A 20,536-nucleotide genomic window follows, 5' to 3' on the forward strand; every position below is an offset into this window, starting at 1 on the left:
TAATCCAGAAACAATTTATGTAGATTGAAAACTAGAGCTTTAAATAATATTGCAGCTTTACAGCCAGGAAGGAAGAAACACAAGTAAATTTGGCACCACACAACAGATAACAACTAGGCACAAGATAGCCATCACCTCTTGGAAGTATCCTAGTAGATTCATAGATAAAAAGATGTTTCAGCATGAAGCTCTGGTGAGAAACGGGTGCATTTTTAACTAGAATCAACAATCCCTGACATTTCACTTGCTTTCAGCAGGACTCCGTTTGCCTTACTCATCGCTATTAAAAACATTTGAATTAATCCAGCAGGGTTTCTGAGAAGGCAGTGAAAGAGCTGTGATTCTGCAAAGCGGTAGCCTGATTTCTGCCTCCATTCTTCTGGACAGTAATTTTAACAAAAGAAATATTGAACTTAAGTTCCCATTACCAACCATATGATATTTTTAAAAAAGAATGACTGCCAAGCTGGGAAAAAAAAAAAACCAGAGACAAGAACAACTTGTGCACACATCCTACAAAGTGGAATAACTGCATAGATTAAGTAGGTCAACTACAGGTATAGATTTCTTTTAAGACGATCCAGAAAGGTATGAAAAGTTGCATGTGAAGACACGTTCCAAAAGAATTCAGAACTGCAAACAGGCTTGTCTTACTTAAATCAAGCAAGGCAAAACTGAAACCACCTACCCTAAAGGAGCTTCTGCTGGAAAGCCGGTTTTACTTCCCAACTTGCTCACTGGAAAGCTGCTGTGGAATAACTGGAGTGACAGAGGAGGGCATGTCACAACTACTTCTTTATGGTATTTCTGTCAGGTGATTTGTAACCAGGAGGCTGGATTGGATAGGAAATTATCTTCTTTACATTTGCCATGTAGTATTTTGCATTATTAGAAATTGCTATTCAAAGCACATGAATAAGGCAACTGATGCCTTTCTTGAACCTTTTTTCTTTTTATTAGAGAGAGCTCTGAAGTTTTCTGAAAGTATTCAGATTTGCAATGTGATTTTCAGTACAGAGCTATTCCTGCGTACCTAAACTAAAGAAGGTGAAAGGAGGTCAAGAACCACCGTGTTGAAAAAAAAAAACAAAGTCTTTCATTTGGTTGGGATTGGGAATACCATTAAGAGGAAAAAAATTCACTGGAGAAGAAATTGCTGACAGCTCTTGGGGATCTGTGGATCAGTTCATGGGGTTTTGGACATAGGAAAAGACATGCACATGCATGCAGATTTCCTCCAGCTGCTAAACACACCTGAAGATTTTTAAATTATAGACATTTTGACTCTTCTGGTAACAGGAGTCTTTTAATCTTCTGAAAAACATTTTCTTCCTAATTTAAAAAAAAATAATTTGGGAACAGAAGAACTAGAATCAGAATCTACAAGGCTTGAACAGACCATCAGGAGAACCTCACATTTCTGTAAGCAATGAAACATTAGGTTTATAAATGAGAAACTGATGTCAATCCTAAAGAAATCTGAGGTTTTTCCCTTTAACTACAGACACAGCTCAAAAAGAAGGTGCTTCAGCACACAAATTCAATAAAGTGTCTGGAAATCTCCCTTTCCAATGCACAGGAGCACAAACAAATCCACAGAACTCATGCCAGAAACCCAGGGAAAGGTCAGCAGGAAGTCCGGACACTGGGACACCCTGTTATAAGCCATCATTTATCTGCCATGCGAACCCCAGAGTAGGAAAATCCAGACTTACAAAGGCAACTGCCCTCCAGAAAGAAAAGATACAAAAAATTCAGAGCTGGGGAAAACCTCTCACTTCTACACTACACTTTATCATACGTCACCTCCTCTCTGAAGTAAAGCCAGAGATAGATGCAGTTGTCACATCTTTAGCAGACTGAAAATTCAGTCTCCCTACCTGGCAGAAGCATCAAGGAGACGTCACTGTGCACAGTATTTCTTATTTAGAAGTAAGAGTGGCAATGCTCATAACTGTTGCGCCACACTGGGGTAGGAGTCTCCATACACACAAAATCTTGCATGTGCTGGCAATCCTGGCTCTGAGCCTCCAGATGAATGAAAAGACATGATCATGCTGATAAGAATATGTAAAAAAATAAAAATGTACAACTTCCCATGGCTGCTAAATTCTCTACTCCCTTCTCCACCCAAATATAAAAATCTATTCATAGTAAGTAACTGTAAACATGGTTAGATTTCACTGCATGCATTCTTCTCCTAGGCTGCTTATCTGGGCTTAACTACAGCACTTTTAGTGCAGGAGGAAAAAAAAACAAAAAAAACAAACAAAAGAGTGAAACAAAACAAAGCAAACTACTGGAGAACAACGTGTTTCAATTAATGGGAGTTTTGGGAGAATCCAGAAGAGTTCCTTAAGTTTCATCCCCATCTTTATAACATCATGCTTCTAATTTACTTCATTTATATTAATAAACATTGGTTTACACATCTATTAATCTAGTTGAGAACTGCACTAAAGCTCACTAAATCTTTCTCTAATTACGATGATTAATGGTCCAAAATGATCAGCTTCTCAAATTAATAACCTAAAGCAACTGGTACAGAATAAAGAACATTTCTCCTGGTAAACAGGGTATTCAGTCTTTTTTAGTTACTAAGATCCTGAGCAGTCCATTCAGTAATACTACATTCTAATTCACCATAACTATTTACATAGATCTGCATCAATTATGCTGCCACTATGCTTTTATTTGAGATTAATTGTTTTTAAATTGTACCAAAGCTTAGTCTCCTGTTTATTTTAATGCTACAGCAATGGATCTTCAAGAGCTGACTACCCTGTTTTTTTTCTCACTGCTTCCAAAGCATGTACAATACCAAGTTTTTCGTATTACTACACTTACTATGCACCAATACTCATTTTTAAAGGACAAGTTCTCCATCTCATACCTGAGGTTTGTAAAACACAATCTGAACACTACAAAGATATATTGACAAATTAAAAAATGCAACAGCTAAAATAATTACAGTTCCCCATTACTTCTGTAATTACTACTCCAAAGTCTCTATATTTTACAGTGATTTTTAAAGAATATTAGAGCAAGCTGGTCAAATAACCTGAGTTAATTGTATAGTTGACAAGCAAGAGAGACTATAAAGAGGGTCTTAGGAAATTAACAATGAAAATATCAAGTATTTTCAGTTCTAATACCCTTAGATTTAAGTTTCTACATTGGCAGTTTTACCGAACAATGACTTAACACAGCTGTAAGTTTTGAGCCAAAGGCAACTCATAAACATGATTAGAGCAAAGTAGCAGAAAGAATCTTCCATCGTCCTTAGGATTTTCAAACTGTAAAAAATCTTCTCCCTTGAATGCAAGGCATCTAGTAAGGACCACACCGATTTTCAAAGAGGAGGACCACACGCTCCCAAGCATCAAAACACAATCATATGGGTTAAGAGGAATAGAAAGCCCCTTGATAACATTCAGATGAATGGCAGTTTCCTTTGCCATCTAAGACACACCGAAACTTTAGTGTCTACTCTTCTAAACAAGGATTGATAGTTTTTGCTCAGTGTATCTTCACCAGCAATCTTTGTTTCTCCAACACCTTTCATTTATTTCTCTTTCTCTTTTCTTCTGGCATTATAGTTTGCCATATAGTTGTGGAGTTGGGCATCTACTATAAGCCTCACATTTCTAATGTGAACTTTTTGTGGCTTATAGCATTATAACACATGGGTGCATGTGCAGTACCTATTTAGCAGACACTCTCAGACCGATGGCCTACTGCATTCCTCCATACCAGTTTCCCTAGGTAGATATACTTTGTCGTCCCTGTTTCCCTATCTGTAGGAGGTTACATGCAACAGCTTTTATATAAATTCACAGAAGCCACTCTCTGACACAAGACTGAAAAGAAAATATAAAGGTGGTGCGTTCAAATATGGATTGAAAAGCTAACAGAACCTCCAACACTACTGGTGAAAAACTTGCTTTCACTTGAAGATTCCCTTTATAAATTTCAAATTACATACCCAGTTTAAACAAGTTTGTGTTCAGTACTTCTGTCATCATCCGAGTTAATAACATTCATTCTTTAGTAAATGTGAATAACCAAGACAGCAAAGATTAAAAGGGAAAGTCGATAGCTAAAACAACTGGTTTGGCAACTGCACAGAAGAAACAGGAGTGGTTCAACCACTGAATTCTCACACTTCAGTCTGGGAATGCCCTGCAGAGGACTACTGCAGGATACACTACTGGCTGGTGTGGGAAACCTAAGTACGAGATTGTTTCAACATGAGAGGTACATTTGAATGCTCTTCAAAGCAATTGTGAAAGCTATGCAAAACCTACTCGAATCTATTTGGAAAGTTATTGGGAAATGGCAAATTACTCATAGCTGCATGGTTTTGCTTCTGTTGTCATTGCTTGAAATGCCAGAGCTTGGAACTAACCTGAAAAATCTAAAAAGTACTTTTGACACTTGAAAAAATCACCAATTGCATCCCAGACATGATTGAACTCTGATCACACCTCTGTGTGATGAAATGGGAAGATGGAAAGTGAACAAAAACTCCTTTAAGAGAAAAAAAAATGCACTATATCCATATCTAGAAGACATAACTACAATTAAAAATGACGCGACACTGTGTTTTGTAGGTTCCTGAGTTGCAGTGGTAGGAGGAGGGCACATGGGACATTGCCGCTAATGCTGAAAAGCATCAAATATATAATGCTGTAATTAAGCCTCATCTAACCAACTTAAATATTTCACTCTTTTTTCTTTTTCAAGCAATGCATTACACAGACCAAGATTCTAACAACTTTTCTGTGGGGAAAGAGGTAAAAAAGAAAATGCCAGTTTTACTCTGAGGTAATTTGGCTTACTTTTCTCTTTCTAAAACTATGGTTTCCTTCCTTTTTTGTAACAGCAGAGTCTGGAAGAACATTTTAATCACTTCTGTGACACTTCAACTAGTCCTTTCACTTACTTTTCCCAAACGAGTAAGAAATTCACATCATACTGAAAAGTAAAACCACCTGAATTTCATCTGCTTTCAAGCCTCAACAAGAAATTTTATAAAATTCTATCTGTCTGAAGTGACCTTGCAAAGTCTAAAGCTTTACTGCTGTATTTCTCCACTCAACAGGCAAGAAAAGACCCACTTGCAGATACCCTGAAGACTAAAAAATCGTAGTTTGCTCCTATGCACATACAAGATAATTTGTGAAAGCATTCATGTGTACAAGATTTCCCAAGGCTTAATGTGACAAGTTCATAAAACATATTTGTACCTGATGGTATATCTTTTATATCACCTCTGCTCACCTCTTCTGTTATGATGAATTTTCACTAAGGGGAGAAGGTTTAAATATGTAGGGAGAGTTTTAGTAGTAGCTGATTGGATGAAGGTGATCTTGAGGTAGAAGTGCATTTGCCCCATTAAGACAACTACACTAAAAACACTGTGAAAAGACAGTAGTATCACATATCACTGTTGGAACTGCATTCTTGTTAATGACAGCTACTAAAAAATGTTCCAAGAGCTGTATTTAACATTAATAATTAAATGAAGGGCATTTGGAATATGGGGATTGGGTTTTGTTTGGGTTTGGTTTTTTTTTACTATTTAGATATATACACTTTAGTGTCATTAATTTAGTAACACCAGAACCCCTTTCTTTTTATTTTGCAGTCTTTTATAAAGGTTGCCCTCATTTAGGTTCCACACTAAAAAAAAAAAAAAAAAAATCAACAGACAACAATACATCATACATTCATTGCTGCTGTTAGCACCGTTAGATCTGACTCCTCATTCTGTAATGCCATGAATTCAGGAAAAATACACCTTTCTGCAAACACAAAGTCATGCTGGGTTTTACATCTCTGACTGAATAGGAAATACATATCCATACCAGATCCCCGAACTCTTCCATGTAAAATTCTCACCAATCGTAAAAAAGGAAGCCTTGCTATAAAAAAGAAATAGTCTATAGGGTTCGCAACCAATACACTCAAACAATGTAATTGCGTACGTCCATGTTTTCTACAGATCACTGAAAAACAGGTGTATTTTGTTCTTACATCTGGGAGCCAATTAAGCCACATGAAAGACACTAGAAACTGCTGTGACATACAAAGTCTAGGGTCAACAAAACCTTGCAGAGTTTTTAGTCTTATTCACACTGAGAAAAGTATGTGTAAAGTTTCTTAAAAAAGGAAAACAAAAAAAAAAATATACTGCAAAATTTATATTACACAACTGTACCATATGTCTACCACTGAACAATGAGTACTGACAAATGCTCAGTGCTTCTGCAACCTTCATCACTTCACAAATATGATTTATTTTTGAAGAGGCAGTCTTCAGTTCCCCACCTTCAACATCATATTCAGTCTTACAGGTTAAGACCACCCGAGTTACTCCAACGTATGTATCCCTAAGCCAGAACAAAACGAAGCGATACCAGAACAGTCAAAAAACAAAGACCTTGCAAATGGACAAGGTTTGCAATTTTCCACGATGACATGGTACTACAAAAATTACAATCCTTAAAATAGAAATTGGTTAGATAAAGGATGCAAATAAGGCAGGATTAAAAAGCCTAGTAAAGAATCATTTTCAGGTTGGAGACCATAACCTGCATTTTATAGGATCGCATGCCATTCCTTGTATGAAGGGAGCTGTTCCTTAGAGATGTTCACTTTAAGTCTCCCTCAAAGAGAGGGACTGTTTTTTTGAGAAACCAGATTATCAAGTTATGTACTATATTTTAAAAGAATGCTAAATAATTTTAAATCACCTTATGTAATCTGATAGATTCTTACCTATTAGAAAAATCTGGCAAACTGACACTCACATAAACACAAAGCTTCCCTACTTGCAGATGTCCCCACACCGAACTCTCTTCAGGTTCTCAATTTACAGAAACAGCATCATGATTTGAAATTAAGTTGCATGTTCCACCTTGAGCTGCAGGGAAAGATGATGGTACACCTGCAACATAGTTCGTAATGTAACTTCTCATCCAGTTCATGAGGAATAAAAATTCATCAAAAAAGGTCAATTATTTATTTTTAAAATGGTGAGGGGTTTTGGTTTTGGGCGTGTTTTTGTGGGGGGTTTTTGGTGTTTTTTTGTTGGTGGTTGTTTTGGGTTTTTTTTTGGTGGGGAGAGGGGATTATTTTATTAATTTTTTCATAGACTGCTGATACAATAGAGTAGAAGTCCTGCTGTATCACTATGGCTACACTTTCTCATCATAGGTACTCAAGTCACTGGATGGGGCACTTTGCATACCTTCTCCACCACCACAAATAGCGCATTATTGAGATTTGCTAAGAGAACCCATTTTCCTTCACAAAGCACCAGTTAAGAAAAACAAGCCAATTCACAGAAATGCATTCTAAAAACTTCACTTTAAGATTTCATATTCTTGGGAAACTGGTGAAGTTTCCCATGTGACCACTACAATGCTTGAGCATTTAGCTCTTGAGGTCGGTGCTTTCTCCCTTCACTTTCCATCATCTTGCGTGAGAAAAAAGGTGGGGAGTGGCGGGGAGCGAGAGAGAAACATTTCCTTAGCGTCTCTAATTACAAGCACCACTATCCTCAAAGAGAGGTTTAATTGGCCTGATTCTCATTTTAGCCTAGTCAGTTCGCTCATATTTAACAACTACTGAAAGACATTAAACTGTTGTTCTTGAAATTATTTTTAGACACCATTAGGAGCCTGGCCTTAGAAAAAATTCTAAATTTAATTTGTCATAAACAGAGTAATGAACATACTTGAGAAAGAAAGGCTCTACACTGACAAAAACAGAGGGAAAAGCAGAAGCTCATCAAGTCACAGTCTAAGTATGAAAAGCTCATACAAAACTCCCAACAATGAGAAGATGCACAGGGAATACAGCTCAGACAACTCAGATCCGCCATGTCACTCTTGCAATAATACAAGGCTATTACATATCAGGGTGGGAAGAAATTGCAAATCTGATCTAATTACTGACTCTTTTGTAGTATATTGCTCCTATGCTGCTCTCCACAATACTGGATAAATCCAAAACAGCAGTTGTTAAAACAACCTGTAACACTGTAAAGTATTTCTAAGAGAAGTTATGTTGGTTTTGAAGCATCAGGTATGGCCATCATGGACAATGAAACCAACCTTCTATAAAGTACAAGTAAGCTACTCTAAAAGTTGTAACTGATACAGAAAGCTAACTACATACACACAAATCTCACCATCATATGCGTAAAGATGATAACCTATCATAATGGCTAAAGATGAAAGACTCAAGCAGAACATAAAAACTGGAAAGCACAAAGCCCTGTGCAGCATCCTGAAATGTTGTACTTCACAGGTGTATTAGGAAAATGCTTATTTATAGTAAAAGCCTTATGCGCTGCAAAATGCTGCTATAATGGACAGTGATAGAACTGAATGTTATAAAGCTGAAAAATTCTAAGAGGCATCTTTTTTGGTTTAAATCATAAAATTTCTTCCCCACATCCAGCCTGAATCTCCCCTCTTTCAGCTTAAAACCATAACCCTTCATCCTATTGAAACAGGCCCTGCTAAAAAGTTTCTCCCTATCTTTCTTATAGGCTCCTTTTAAGAACTGAAAGGCTGCAATAAGGTCTCCCCAGAGACTTCTCTTCTCTGGGCTGGACAACCCCAACTGTCTCAGCCTTTCCTTGTAAGAAAGGTGCTCCATCCCTCTGATCATTCTTGCAGCTCTCCTCTGGACCCTTTCCAATAGGTCCATGTCTTTCCTGTACTAAGGACTCCAGAGCTGGACACAGCACTCCAGGTGAGGTCTAACCAGAGTAGAGGGGCAGGATCACCTCCCTCAACCTGCTGGCCACACTCCTCTGAATGCAGCCCAGGATACTATTAGCCTTCTGGGCTGCAAGCGCACATTGCCGGCTCATGTTCAAATGGAGTCAATACCTTAGTAGAAATATTTGGGGTTATTTTTCTGCTCTCAAAATTAGGACTAAAATCTAGAGGCAAATGAAAAATATTCATAGGTCATAAGAAGAAAGAAGTTCAACCCTGCAGAGACATAAAGGCATTTTTCTAATTGAACTTAAAAGGAAAAAAACACAAACAAATGACAACACTACTTTAGAGCAACAAAAGACATAGATGCTGCATCACATTGTAAAAACTTGAATTTTCCAAAATATGGCTTAGATATTTCAAAATTATTTAGAAAGGTTGCACAACAAAAGTATCTATTAAGTCAATAATAAGCTTTCATAATAGGAATTAAAAATTTAGTTGGGAGGGTTCTTTTAAAAGAAAAACGATAATGAAAATATGAATAGCAGAAGAAAAATAAACCCAACAACTTTTCAGTTGTCTGCTATTCAGCTTCCAGGTTTATTTTTTTTTTTGAGGTACAGTCCCACTGCAAATTTATAAAAACTGGACACTTATCATTTGTCCAAATATTTATGATACTCAATGGCAAGGCAGGTTATAATCTAAGTCTAGAGTTTCTGTTGCATTTCAAGACTCAGACTTGTCTCTCAAATGACAAAAAAATAATCTCTGAAACCTGAAGTTGTTACAACTATGTGGAAGCTGGACCAATTTCCTGGCAATGTGTGAGTGAAAGATGCAAACACAGTAAACTGGATTCAGGTCAGCATGCAGTACGACTGATCTTACCTCTGCTTAAGCATCTTTGAGATCTTTTAACATAAAAACACCACAGAGTTTTTGAAGTAGGGTTTTACTTGGTAACACTGATAGGGGCTTTCTGAATCTTTAATTTTCCTGCTGCTTTCCCTCCATATTGTTATCATCAGCCTTCCTTTTTTCTATTTTTTTTTTATTTACTTGCACTGATCAAACCATGTTGCTCCTTCCACTGATGTTACCTCAGATGCTCCAAAGTGAAAAACAAACCCACTGACTTTTCTAAGCCTAGTGGTTGTCCCTTAATGTGTGTGAATAAAACCACTGAGGATACTGTTGTATTTTGCATAAAAATTCCAACAGAGCTGAAGGGGTGAGATTTTTAACCAGATTTTTTTATAGTTTACTGCATATAAGGCAGTATTTAGTCCCTCGTTGGAAGGAGATAGCTGAAATGACAGCGCTCTCCAAGCACAGGGGACACATCTCCTCAAACACACACTTCTCAATACCATTAACTGTGAACAAAGCAGCTGTATTTGAGGGATATGTGCTTAAGGAAGAGCAGAGGAGAATGAAAGAGACAAAAATGTCAAATCAAAAACAGAAGCAAAAAGTCAAGGATCCAGCCTGAATCAGCCCACAAAGAAAGTGCATTCTGGTTAAGCACACTGAAGAAGGGTTTGAACTGTGAGCAAATAAATTCTGCTTAAATTCTACAAAAGAACAGAAGAAATGCTACACATTATTTCTTACAAACACAAGACATCTCACAGGATAAAAAAAAAAAAAAACACCTTCTTCCCTTTAGAAAACCTGAATTGTTGGATGGATTTTTGATCAAGCCAGATGAAAACACTTACTTGGCCTGTGCTACCTAGGCCCTTTCTGAGAACTCAAATCAAATCAAAACTTCTAAATGAGTTAACAGACAAAGCCGTATCAATCTCTAAGCAAGACAAGAAAAAACAGAAACTGTATTATACAACATTAAAATTAATCATCAGTACAGAGTAACATTTAATACATTTCCTTTGAAGTCTGGCAGTATGGGAAAACCCTAGGAATGGAAAGCCTCAGGTAATTGCAGCTAGCAGGTGGTTTAGCCCGAGGAGCTGGAATCAGGAAGACCTTTGTAATTTCATTATTATTTCTTTGTAAAAGATCAGAAGACAACATCTTGAGTTAGCGTGATGAAACTTCAAAGTAAAAGTACGGCTATGCTAAGGAGGAAAAACAGTGCGGAGTACCTCAACAACAACAGATCGGTAGATGCTGGAGCAATCAGCTGGGAGGATGCTATTAAAGGAAAGCTCTCAGGAGGCATTCAAAGACAGTTAGGCCCCAAAACACAAGGTGATTAAACAAATTATTTTTTCATATGAATAATGCTACTTCTCTGTACATGACTGGAAAATACCCACAAGTTTTATGCCACCTGAAGTGTTTTCTATAACATTATGAATATTTGTGAATAATACATATACTTCAAAGTAATTGCAGGATTTGTCAACTGACTGAATGAATTATAAAATGAGTTAGAGAAGATCACATGACACACAACACAGATTTCTTGACATTTGAACATAGTTGCATTCCTCCAGAACAGTGAGCTACTGCATGAATAACAAACGAGCTCTCAGCTAATGAACAGAAAGATCTGACTGAATTTCCAAGGAAGCTTTACCATATCTTACATGAAGTATTTCATTAATATTTATCTCTGTGACAAAAAAAAATAACAATCACTGTTATTTCCTCAGCTTCTAGTTTAAAAGGAAATTGTTTCAAACAGTATCAAGCTCAGAAAAAAAATCCTATACAGGCTATGATGTGTCATAAATTAAAACAAATCATTAAATGTAGTTCCATATAACATTTTCACATTTAAGGAGAAGTTCCTGTCTTTGGAGGAAATTCTCAGGAATTTGATGGTTCTGGATACTCCAGCCAACCCCTGTCCAGCAGCAAAAGTGCAGCCTACTCCTAAGCCACAAGTTTGCAGTTCACACCTCTAAGGGGCAACATTAGGAGGTTAAGAAGAACATTTAAGTATTTTGTTAAAATAACTTCTCTCTGCTTCCAAATATTTTTCAGCTGTACAGTCATTGAAATTTAGAAACTAATACCAGTGCTTACACAACTTTAATTTCAATGGTTTGAGGAAAGAAAAAAAGTATAATTTATCATACAACAATCTTACTTTTACATGGTCATGCTGTCTTTTCTGTCACAAAATCACCCTTTGGTTAAGGAGCATTGTAATTCAGCCACCCTATTTGGAGCTGCTGCCATGACATCTCGTGAAGCACATTTCGCAGAAGTGATGATGGTGGGATTGCGATGAAAAATTGAGTCAGAGGTTGAACAGCTGTTCATTTTAATGTGCATCTGTGCAGTGACCCAGCAGCAGTCAACCATCTTAGCTTTCATGCACGTAACAGCAAAAAAAAACCAACCCCAAAACAAAGGGATGAACAAAAAATGCTACACACAACCCACACTAAATAGTAAAGAGCTGGAATTTTAATAGCTACTTGCCATCTGGATTAAATTTGTCCTTTATAAATTTTTCAAATAAAAATGGTAGCCCACTGGATATTGCTGGTGACAGCACAACACAAGACCAAACCAAGACAGACAGTACTTTCTGTGGGCAGAAGAAGATTTTTATGTTAGTTTAACCTCTGTTGCTAACAACCAGGAAAATGCCTGTCAGCACACCAGAAAGCTGATACCCAGCTAGGCGATCCTATGCAATTCTCCATAGTTCAGTGATCTGCCAGTGATGTGGCCTTCACATGAGGAAGCTGCAGCAAAGCTGAAATGTAGTCATATACAGGCCCCAGTGTAAAATTCAAAAGAAATACCAGGACACTTTCAGGAATAAAAGATGACCGGGAATCATTAAAAGTAAATCCAGATTTCATTGAAAGAACAACATAGCTTACATAAATGCAAAAAAAAATCAGTAATTTTACAAGACAAACAAGCACAATAGCAATCACAGGTGAGAACAAAAACCTGAACCGCAGACAGCATATGAAACATTTCAGGATTCCTCTGCAAGTGGATTAGGAATTACTGTTTCATGAAGTTCCCCACTAGCTCTCCTGTAAATCTCTTCTTTTGCTTCTTTGTATTTTCCCTCTACTCCTTCTAGTAGCAGTAGCTATTTATCTACATATAGCTAACACACAGAATCACAAAAGCACTATGCTAGGCCAACAATGCTTTTTCCTCATGTTGCGTATAAAAGTAGAGTCCCTTTTATTCACAATGGCATTACAAAGCAATCTCGCATTTAGCTACTCTCTTACCAGTCCTTTTGTCATTATAACTTCAAACATGCTGGCTGACGCTATCGGCTTTAAAGATCCCGCTCCCCAGGTCATCTACGTGAAGTTTATAAATCTGCTTTGGATTATATTGATTTGCTAATTGAGCAAAACATTGGATTATACACTCTGCTGGCCACTTTATGCATTAAGCAAAGTAACTGATAAAGAAAGGATGCTCTTTGGGCTGATTTTTCTAAGGTTTGATCTTTTCTAAGAACATACATCATTTCAAGTCAGTCCCTAATAGCACAAAGAAATAACATGGAATAGGAGAAACAGGGGAAAACAGTCTTTGTTATATTTTACTGGAAGAAGATTGACAGAAGGAGCAGCACAAGTAGGGACTTGACTGGCAACAGAGGCCTGATCAATGTTCACTATCATGGAATCAATGAAAATTCATTATATAACACCCTCTGCTGCCTAACATAGACGCCTGCAGTGCTCCCTGAGAAACTGGGAAGCAAGCACCCAATCTATCAAATCCCTGGAAAGAGCAGTTTACCTTCCATCCCACTGAATACACATCTGTTATTAATCAATAGGTGTTAGATTTTGTGTCCCTTCGCCTCCCATTTTTACAAGATCTGGCAACTTTCCTGTGACTGAAATTACCCAATTAATCATCCAAACAGAAAGGCAAAGTTGTTGGGGTTTTTTTTGACATGCAGGTATTTGACAATTGATCCGAACAGCCTGAGGATAAGGAGATGGAGCTAGTACAAAATAAAAAAAAAAAAAAACAAACACATGTAGTATCAGAATACAGCAATGTAAATAGTTCATTGCTCCATCTGCTGTTGGACTCCTTTTTTCTTCTTACAAACTGCGTGTTCTCTATTGCCAATGCTAAACACAAAAACACATACCTGCAGACAGTCTCATCACGCAAATAGAGTTTATTAAGAAGTCTGGTCTAAAAATGTACAAATCTAAGGGAAGCCAGTCTGAGACAATATTAACTGACCTATTAAGTCTCTTTGATTGGGATCTAGAAATATAAAATACAGATAAGCAAGGATTGCCAGACTGGCTTACATACGCCTTTGAAGGAGATCGGTATTGTCCAGAGAACAATTAAAAAAAATATAATAAATTAATAAAAATGCAAGCTACGATGCCACTATTTCTCACTTGGATCAGTATTTAAAAAGGAATTGCTACTCCTACCAGAAGGCCATATTCAGCTTATCCTTATACATGTTGCAGGAGAACAACTAAACCAATCCAACTTTGCTTTTCCTGTAAGTTCCTTAAATTCTCTTGTGCAGCAGGTGGGTTCGCCTGACTAACATACAACTGTGTGCCCTGCTGCACTTCAGCACACACCGATGCTGTCTGACATTAGTTTTCACCCTGGAACCTGGCAAAAGGACCACACCAGAAAGAGGGAAAGAATGTGTGTCACCAAATACTCCTCTCACCTGTTACACACAGTGCCACCTAACTCAGGATGCTCCCATCCTCTGCATCAGTCAATTATCCTCTTTAAGCACTCTCAAGAGATCCAACACATTCAATTCATGTGGTCAAAGGCGCCGGTTTAGGTGAGCAACAAACAGTAACTTCAATAGTGAAATTACATGTTGCACTGTGGCTAATAAAGTCTGCATTTCATTAATCTTTTCAGTAGGCCACCAGTAACTGAATGTTTGATTAGAAAGGAGCTGTGCTTCAGGTTGTGGTATGAAGGTATTAATATGAATAGGTGATGTAGTTTCAAATGTACTGTAAAACTGCTTATGAATATAATGGCTCAGCCACTGACAGTTGTTAAAACAGTGGAAGGTCAAAAGGCTTCTCTGAATTTTCAGCAGTAAGAGGAGATCCTGAATTTAATAAAGCATTTTGGCATTTTAAATAATGAGATACCCTTTTATACTAAATTTTTTGTCCTTTATTTTATCATCCATAGTGTTTTTTTTTCCTTTAAAATGCTATTCTCTTTGTATAACCGTATGTATAGTTTATCAAGTATATGTGCTAGATATCCTAACAGTTAATGCTCTCTTCCCATCAAATTTCTTGGGCCTCTACTATCAAACAAAAGCTCCCTGAACTTGGTAATACCCCTCAATATCAGACATATTAGACATTAACACATGTAGCACCACAGTTACATCTTAAAGCTGTCATACCCTCCTCACAAGGGCCTTGCAGTCCTATTCTGTTCTACATTTAGCTCTGGACTTTTAGCTTTTCAGCTAGTGATTCAGAGGTATAAGAATAGTTTTAAAATCCCAGTACTATATATACACAAATAGAAGCTCCGTAAGAGAGTGGGTTCATGACCCTTGGATCTACAGTATCTCCGCTTTTGACCTTTTAGTCATTCTGTTTGACTCTAATCTTAACAGCACACTACACATATTTGCACAACAAATCTTCAACACATGCCCACAATAACAATTAGTCTACAAGAACTTATTCTCAAACACGAGACTACTGCCTTCACAGCACACATTAACCTGAATCTAGCTTCAGATTCATAGTTCAATATTCACAAGATACAGTAAGCAAGAAAGCTAATCCCTGTTTTCAAACACATCCTCTGGACAATTATTTCAGTTATGACAGTTATTATTTGTACAAATTACTTGGCTACTCTTTAAACATACCTCATCAACATACCTCTGACTGAGAATATCAGCCTGTAAATAACTCAGTACTACCAAGTTATTCCTATTTTCTGATTATTCCAGGGAATCCAATGTACTTACTAATGTCACTCCAGAAACAGAACATGTCCTTGCTTTTAATGCCTGTGAACTTACTTATGGAAAGAGATGTTCATGCACTCTGATGTAACACTAACTAGCAGTCAATTCAGGTATCAACAGCATCCCTTTTGCAGTACATTATATTCAAATACATATTCAACTTTCTCCATGCTTCAACCCTTTAAAAACACTATGTCTCCATCTAAAATAGTAATTCTTTCCTAGCTACATATGAAATTACAGTTTCTGTTAAATCTTCCAGAATCCTGCCCACCTCCCATATTACAATGCACTTCTTTCTCGAGTATTACATTCTTAATTATAGCGATCATGCAATATACCATACTGTTTTTTCTATACATTGGTACAGAATGAAATTTTAACCTTTTTATTGTTAGAAAGTAATACATATTAGAAGCATATTTTAGAGATTTGTGATTTTCAACCAGATGATTGCCTTGGACAAACCTATGTGATTCACAATACATTTATCACTGCAGCAAAACTCCTTATAATCACTGTTATGAGTGTCAGAAATAAAGGTAATGTAGATTTTTTTCTCCAGAATTTGTTCCACTTGTAGGCAATGCAAACTGCCTCTTGAATTACTTTTCCTGTTTGTCAAAACAAGCCATGATTCTCATTGTGGTTTAAATCTACAACTGTTTATCTGAATTCTCTTATAATTGATATCTTTTCCATTTGCTACTATGATTATCATGTCTCTGTTTATCGAACAGATTTTTTTTCCCTTTTCTATTTTACTGTCTACAAGAAAAAAAAAAAAAAATCTGTCTGAACCAAAGAACATGAAGGCAGTTCACAAGTTACGATCTTCTACGCAGGAAGAAGAAATCACACTTGGAGTAGTTTAGGGAACTGTGTACAACATGAACAGATACATACTTCTGTCATTCTTTCTTCCTTTCTGTCCTGTCACAGCCCCTTGTCATCAAGCATGGAAACACCTTCCTTTTCCATTCATCGTATGCTCACGCATTTTATATTTACCTCCACAGTCTAAGATCATTCTGTCACACTTTCAGTGGCAGTGGGTTTTCTCCACCTGTCTTTCCTCTGGTCCAGTAAACTACTGAATTACCAGCAAAGCAGATGAAAAACATAATATAGGTTTTACCCATCATGTCTGAACTCCTCAACTCCTCCTGACAGATCACAAACAGACTTTACTGTAAGGCTGAAAATTAAAAAAGGAAATTCTTATTTTAGTTTTACCTTCTAGGTCCAACTCTCCTGAATAAAATTTGCTGCCTATAGATAGGAGGGTTTTTTAACATGTAAAATCATACATCTTGTGTAACAGGCCAAAAGTGCATTTTCTGGATAGGCTCCAAATGCATTTCAGGCTGTCAGCTATTAACAGTCTGGATCTTCCTGTTAGAGGCCAATAACAGCAGTTTTCCAGTACAACTTTGAGATTGTTCTGAGAAATAACCACCACTCACCCAAAAGGTGACAGAAATTATGCAGGTGTCAACACTTGCCATGAACTGACAGCATTTACCTTCTTGAAAGGCTTTGATGGAATTGTAAAATAATTAAAGGCTCGTGACTTTTAATTAAGAGATCTCTGAAAGTAAACTGAGGAATTATTAACAGCAAAACAACTGGGGTAAGCAAGGTAGGGACTGAAAAGAAAGAAAACTTTCGCTGTTAAAGGAGGAGAAATCAATGTTCTAGCTGGGAGAGGAGATATATCATGAAAGCAAATTCTCCAGATAAATGTGTTTTAAAAGAGAAAGCAAGTAATAATATATTTATAATGACCCATACTTTATTAATACACTTATCTCCCCACTCTGATAGTGCTATTTGGAAGGGTACACTAGAAAGCACAGAGTGTATGGGGAGTGTGATTTTGAAGTGTATATAATAAGCATTTACCACCTAACATAACAAAACACAATAGCCACAGAAAACTGGGTTTGTTTCTTTATCTGCCTGTATTTCTAATATAGTGCCCAATGTCCTACCCTCCATAGGAGAGCTCTCAGCATCTCCTCTTCTCTTTTGGGAAAGTGAGGATGAAAAATGATGGGGCTGCATGAGGCCCCATCCTAGTAACTTATTCCTTTTCATATGGTCTCAAATCTTACTGTAAGAAGCAATCCTGATTGCAAGAAGCTTGAAGAGACACGAAAACTTAGTTAGGCGAAGTGGAAAACACCATGGGAATGGATGAAAGCAGTGTCAGACCAATGTAATTGTCACTTTTATAAAATCTTAAAGAATCCCATGATCCAATTCTGAGCACAGGTGGCTGGATTCAAAAGTGTCTCCAAAATGAGATTCTGGTAATCACTGAGCTAGAAGAAATGAAATGGAGATTTCTGAGCTGGGAACAATAGATTTACTTCATCTTAAAGGCCAAATAATTCTGTGTAAAATGGCACCTGCCTAATTTTAAAACATATTTCTTTCTTTCTATGCAGATGCTCTCTGAAAAATATTTTAAATCCTGTGTACAGACCAGCAAACCATGTAATTCTGTCTATGCCTTATTTCCCAATTCAAAGTTAACTTGTATTTATTCCTAACTCCTGAAGAAATTAAACAGATTCAACAAGTAACATCCTACAGCACAAAGTCTTCTTATTGAAGGTTAATTTACATTATCAAATACAAAACCTAATCGCTAAATTTTTCATATGCTTAAAAATTACTTGTTAAAACTACTCAGTAACAGCAATTGCAAGAGTTTACTTAATAATAAATAAAAGCTGTATTTATCTGGTAAGTACTGTCATGAAGTTACTTCACACTTACTTAAATCTGACCCACTAGCTCTAAAGCATGTGCTGCATCATAGAATGACCATCTACTAAATAAAGATATTGTGTGTTCCAGCTGGGCTAAATCTAACCCAAAACAGGTGGAGCTTTACTGGTCACTGGTACCTACTAGCCCCTCTGTCAGGAACAGTGAAATCTCTTGAGAAGCTGAGTGCAAGTCTCACAAAGAAGTTGTTTCCCATGATGAGCCATGGGGCTGGTTTTGGTGCAGGAGCTACAGCTTATTCAAAACAAATAGTTTTGGGCGGAAACAGTTCAGCTGGAGCTCCCAGCACTAGCATGTCTGAGTTGCCTTCAAATCAATCTGGGTGACCTTCAACAAACGCGGTCTTGACAAGACTGCCTGCAGAGCCCCCTCCCCATCTCTGTTCTCCCAGGTGGGCAGCTGTGTGCTCTCTGACTTCATTTGAGAGTGTGCTTTAAAGGATGAGAGGACATAGTTCACAACACTTGGCTGTTTCCCCCTCACCTCCCATTCCACATAACGATAATGAATTTTATTCTTGTAAACAACTAACATTGGAAACTAACCATACAAAGCTTTGCCTCCACATTTCAAATTATTCTGACCCCATAACCTCACTGCTCCACTCTTATGCAGAAACCCTAATCCTGTTATGGCATGCCAAATTCAATTTGTGGAAGCCAAGGCAGAAATGTCAAGGGTAGGAAACAAAGATCTTTTTTAATCCCAGAGATAGACACTCAGAAATACGGGCACATAAAATCACAAGACATAGGCATACTAGGATTTTACTATTCTTTACTGCTCTCATTTTTAGTCTTTAGCCTCTGGTATGCCAGAAGAAATTCAGTAGGTTTCTCCTCCCAAATAAAATCATATCTACCTCTGTGTAGATACAGGCCAGATTTTGACTGGAGTTGCAAGCCACCGCTCTTTAAAGTAATCAGACAACAGCATCAGGTTTTCATCCTGTAAAACTCACATTTCAGACCTTTACAAAACATGTCCTTCTGTTCACCAGTGGTTGGCAAAGAGGTAGCTGATTACGTCCATAAAACAGCTGGTAATAACACCTAGGCTTCATCTACTTAAACCTGTCAAAGCATGAAGTTAAGCACAGGTAATTATATATGCACTCAGCTACTATGTGTTCTCAGAGATTGGACATACGGGGGTGAGACACAGCCTCTACAGGTATCTCTCCAAAGGACCAAGTTTGCATTTCCCTTTTTTAGTAGCACACTCAACCAAGAACCACCTTCAGTGTAAGCTGAAAGAGAGAACTGGCCATCCCTGATACAGGACTCAGCGGGCACACACCAGTCCTGATGCAGCCAGGTATGACAAGAATGTGGCCCTTTGAAGACCCACCACTACCACAACCCTAACCTCTGCTTCCCAGGGAGAGGCGACAGCATTCACTGAAGTACCAGCTCAACAGAGAGCTCAGCATGACCGTTCGACTTCCATGTTCCTCAGCTTTGTTAGCAGGTCTGAAGAGGTTAATTTCTTCAGCTTAAGGGCAGCTCTAACATCCATATTGACAATATACAGATGTTTTGCTCACCTAATTTGTTCCGCTATTCACAAAAACATGCAGTTACCTTAGCAACTACTACATTACATATTATCTCCAAGCTGCAGAGCTTTTTCTTTTCTAAAAACAAACCCCACAAGCCTACTGATACTGCGTGTTACCTTTGATATTAGTTCTAACCATTTCAGAAAACACAAAAATAGGCACAAATGTAATGAAAATAAGTCTCTTTTCTAAAACCTATTTAAGTTTTCTGTTTATGAACAGATTTTCTTTGTAGATTTGTTTTATTCAACTCTTCTGTATGTCTTCTATTCTTCCATGGGTTACAATTTGCATAAGGGAAATTAAGAGGACAAGCATAAAGACTGGTTTTAATATAAGAAGCTAGCTGGAATCAGGGCAGAAGACATGTTAGAGAATTTGTACCTCAAAAAGAAGAAAAGTCAGGAATCAAGGAAATATCTGAAAATCAACTGCAAGAAGAAACATATGCCTTTAGGCCACTGATTTCAAAGTGTCCTTACTCAACAGACATCTAGAACAAAAACATAT

At 37.3% G+C, this 20,536-nt stretch overlaps 1 protein-coding gene across 13 annotated transcripts in view; it reads right to left on the reverse strand.

The window, feature by feature from the left end:
- The window catches only part of NAALADL2 (N-acetylated alpha-linked acidic dipeptidase like 2), a 494,729-nt gene that overhangs the window by 313,931 nt on the left and 160,262 nt on the right, over positions 1 to 20,536 (reverse strand). The window contains exon 1 of one of the 13 annotated variants that reach the window (XM_061452504.1): positions 16,678 to 16,823. The exons of the other annotated variants lie outside the window; for them this stretch is intronic. Within the exon in view, the coding sequence (XP_061308488.1) occupies positions 16,678 to 16,696 (19 nt within the window). The 5' untranslated portion in view covers positions 16,697 to 16,823. Of the gene's footprint in view, positions 1 to 16,677; positions 16,824 to 20,536 lie in introns of those variants that run through there. 13 annotated transcript variants of the gene reach the window in all.

The sequence above is a fragment of the Pezoporus flaviventris genome, unplaced genomic scaffold (genome assembly GCF_033815535.1).
Source record: "Pezoporus flaviventris isolate CSIRO_AGI_PZ_B2104156 unplaced genomic scaffold, CSIRO_AGI_Pfla_v1 ptg000013l, whole genome shotgun sequence".
Taxonomy (NCBI): domain Eukaryota; kingdom Metazoa; phylum Chordata; class Aves; order Psittaciformes; family Psittacidae; genus Pezoporus; species Pezoporus flaviventris.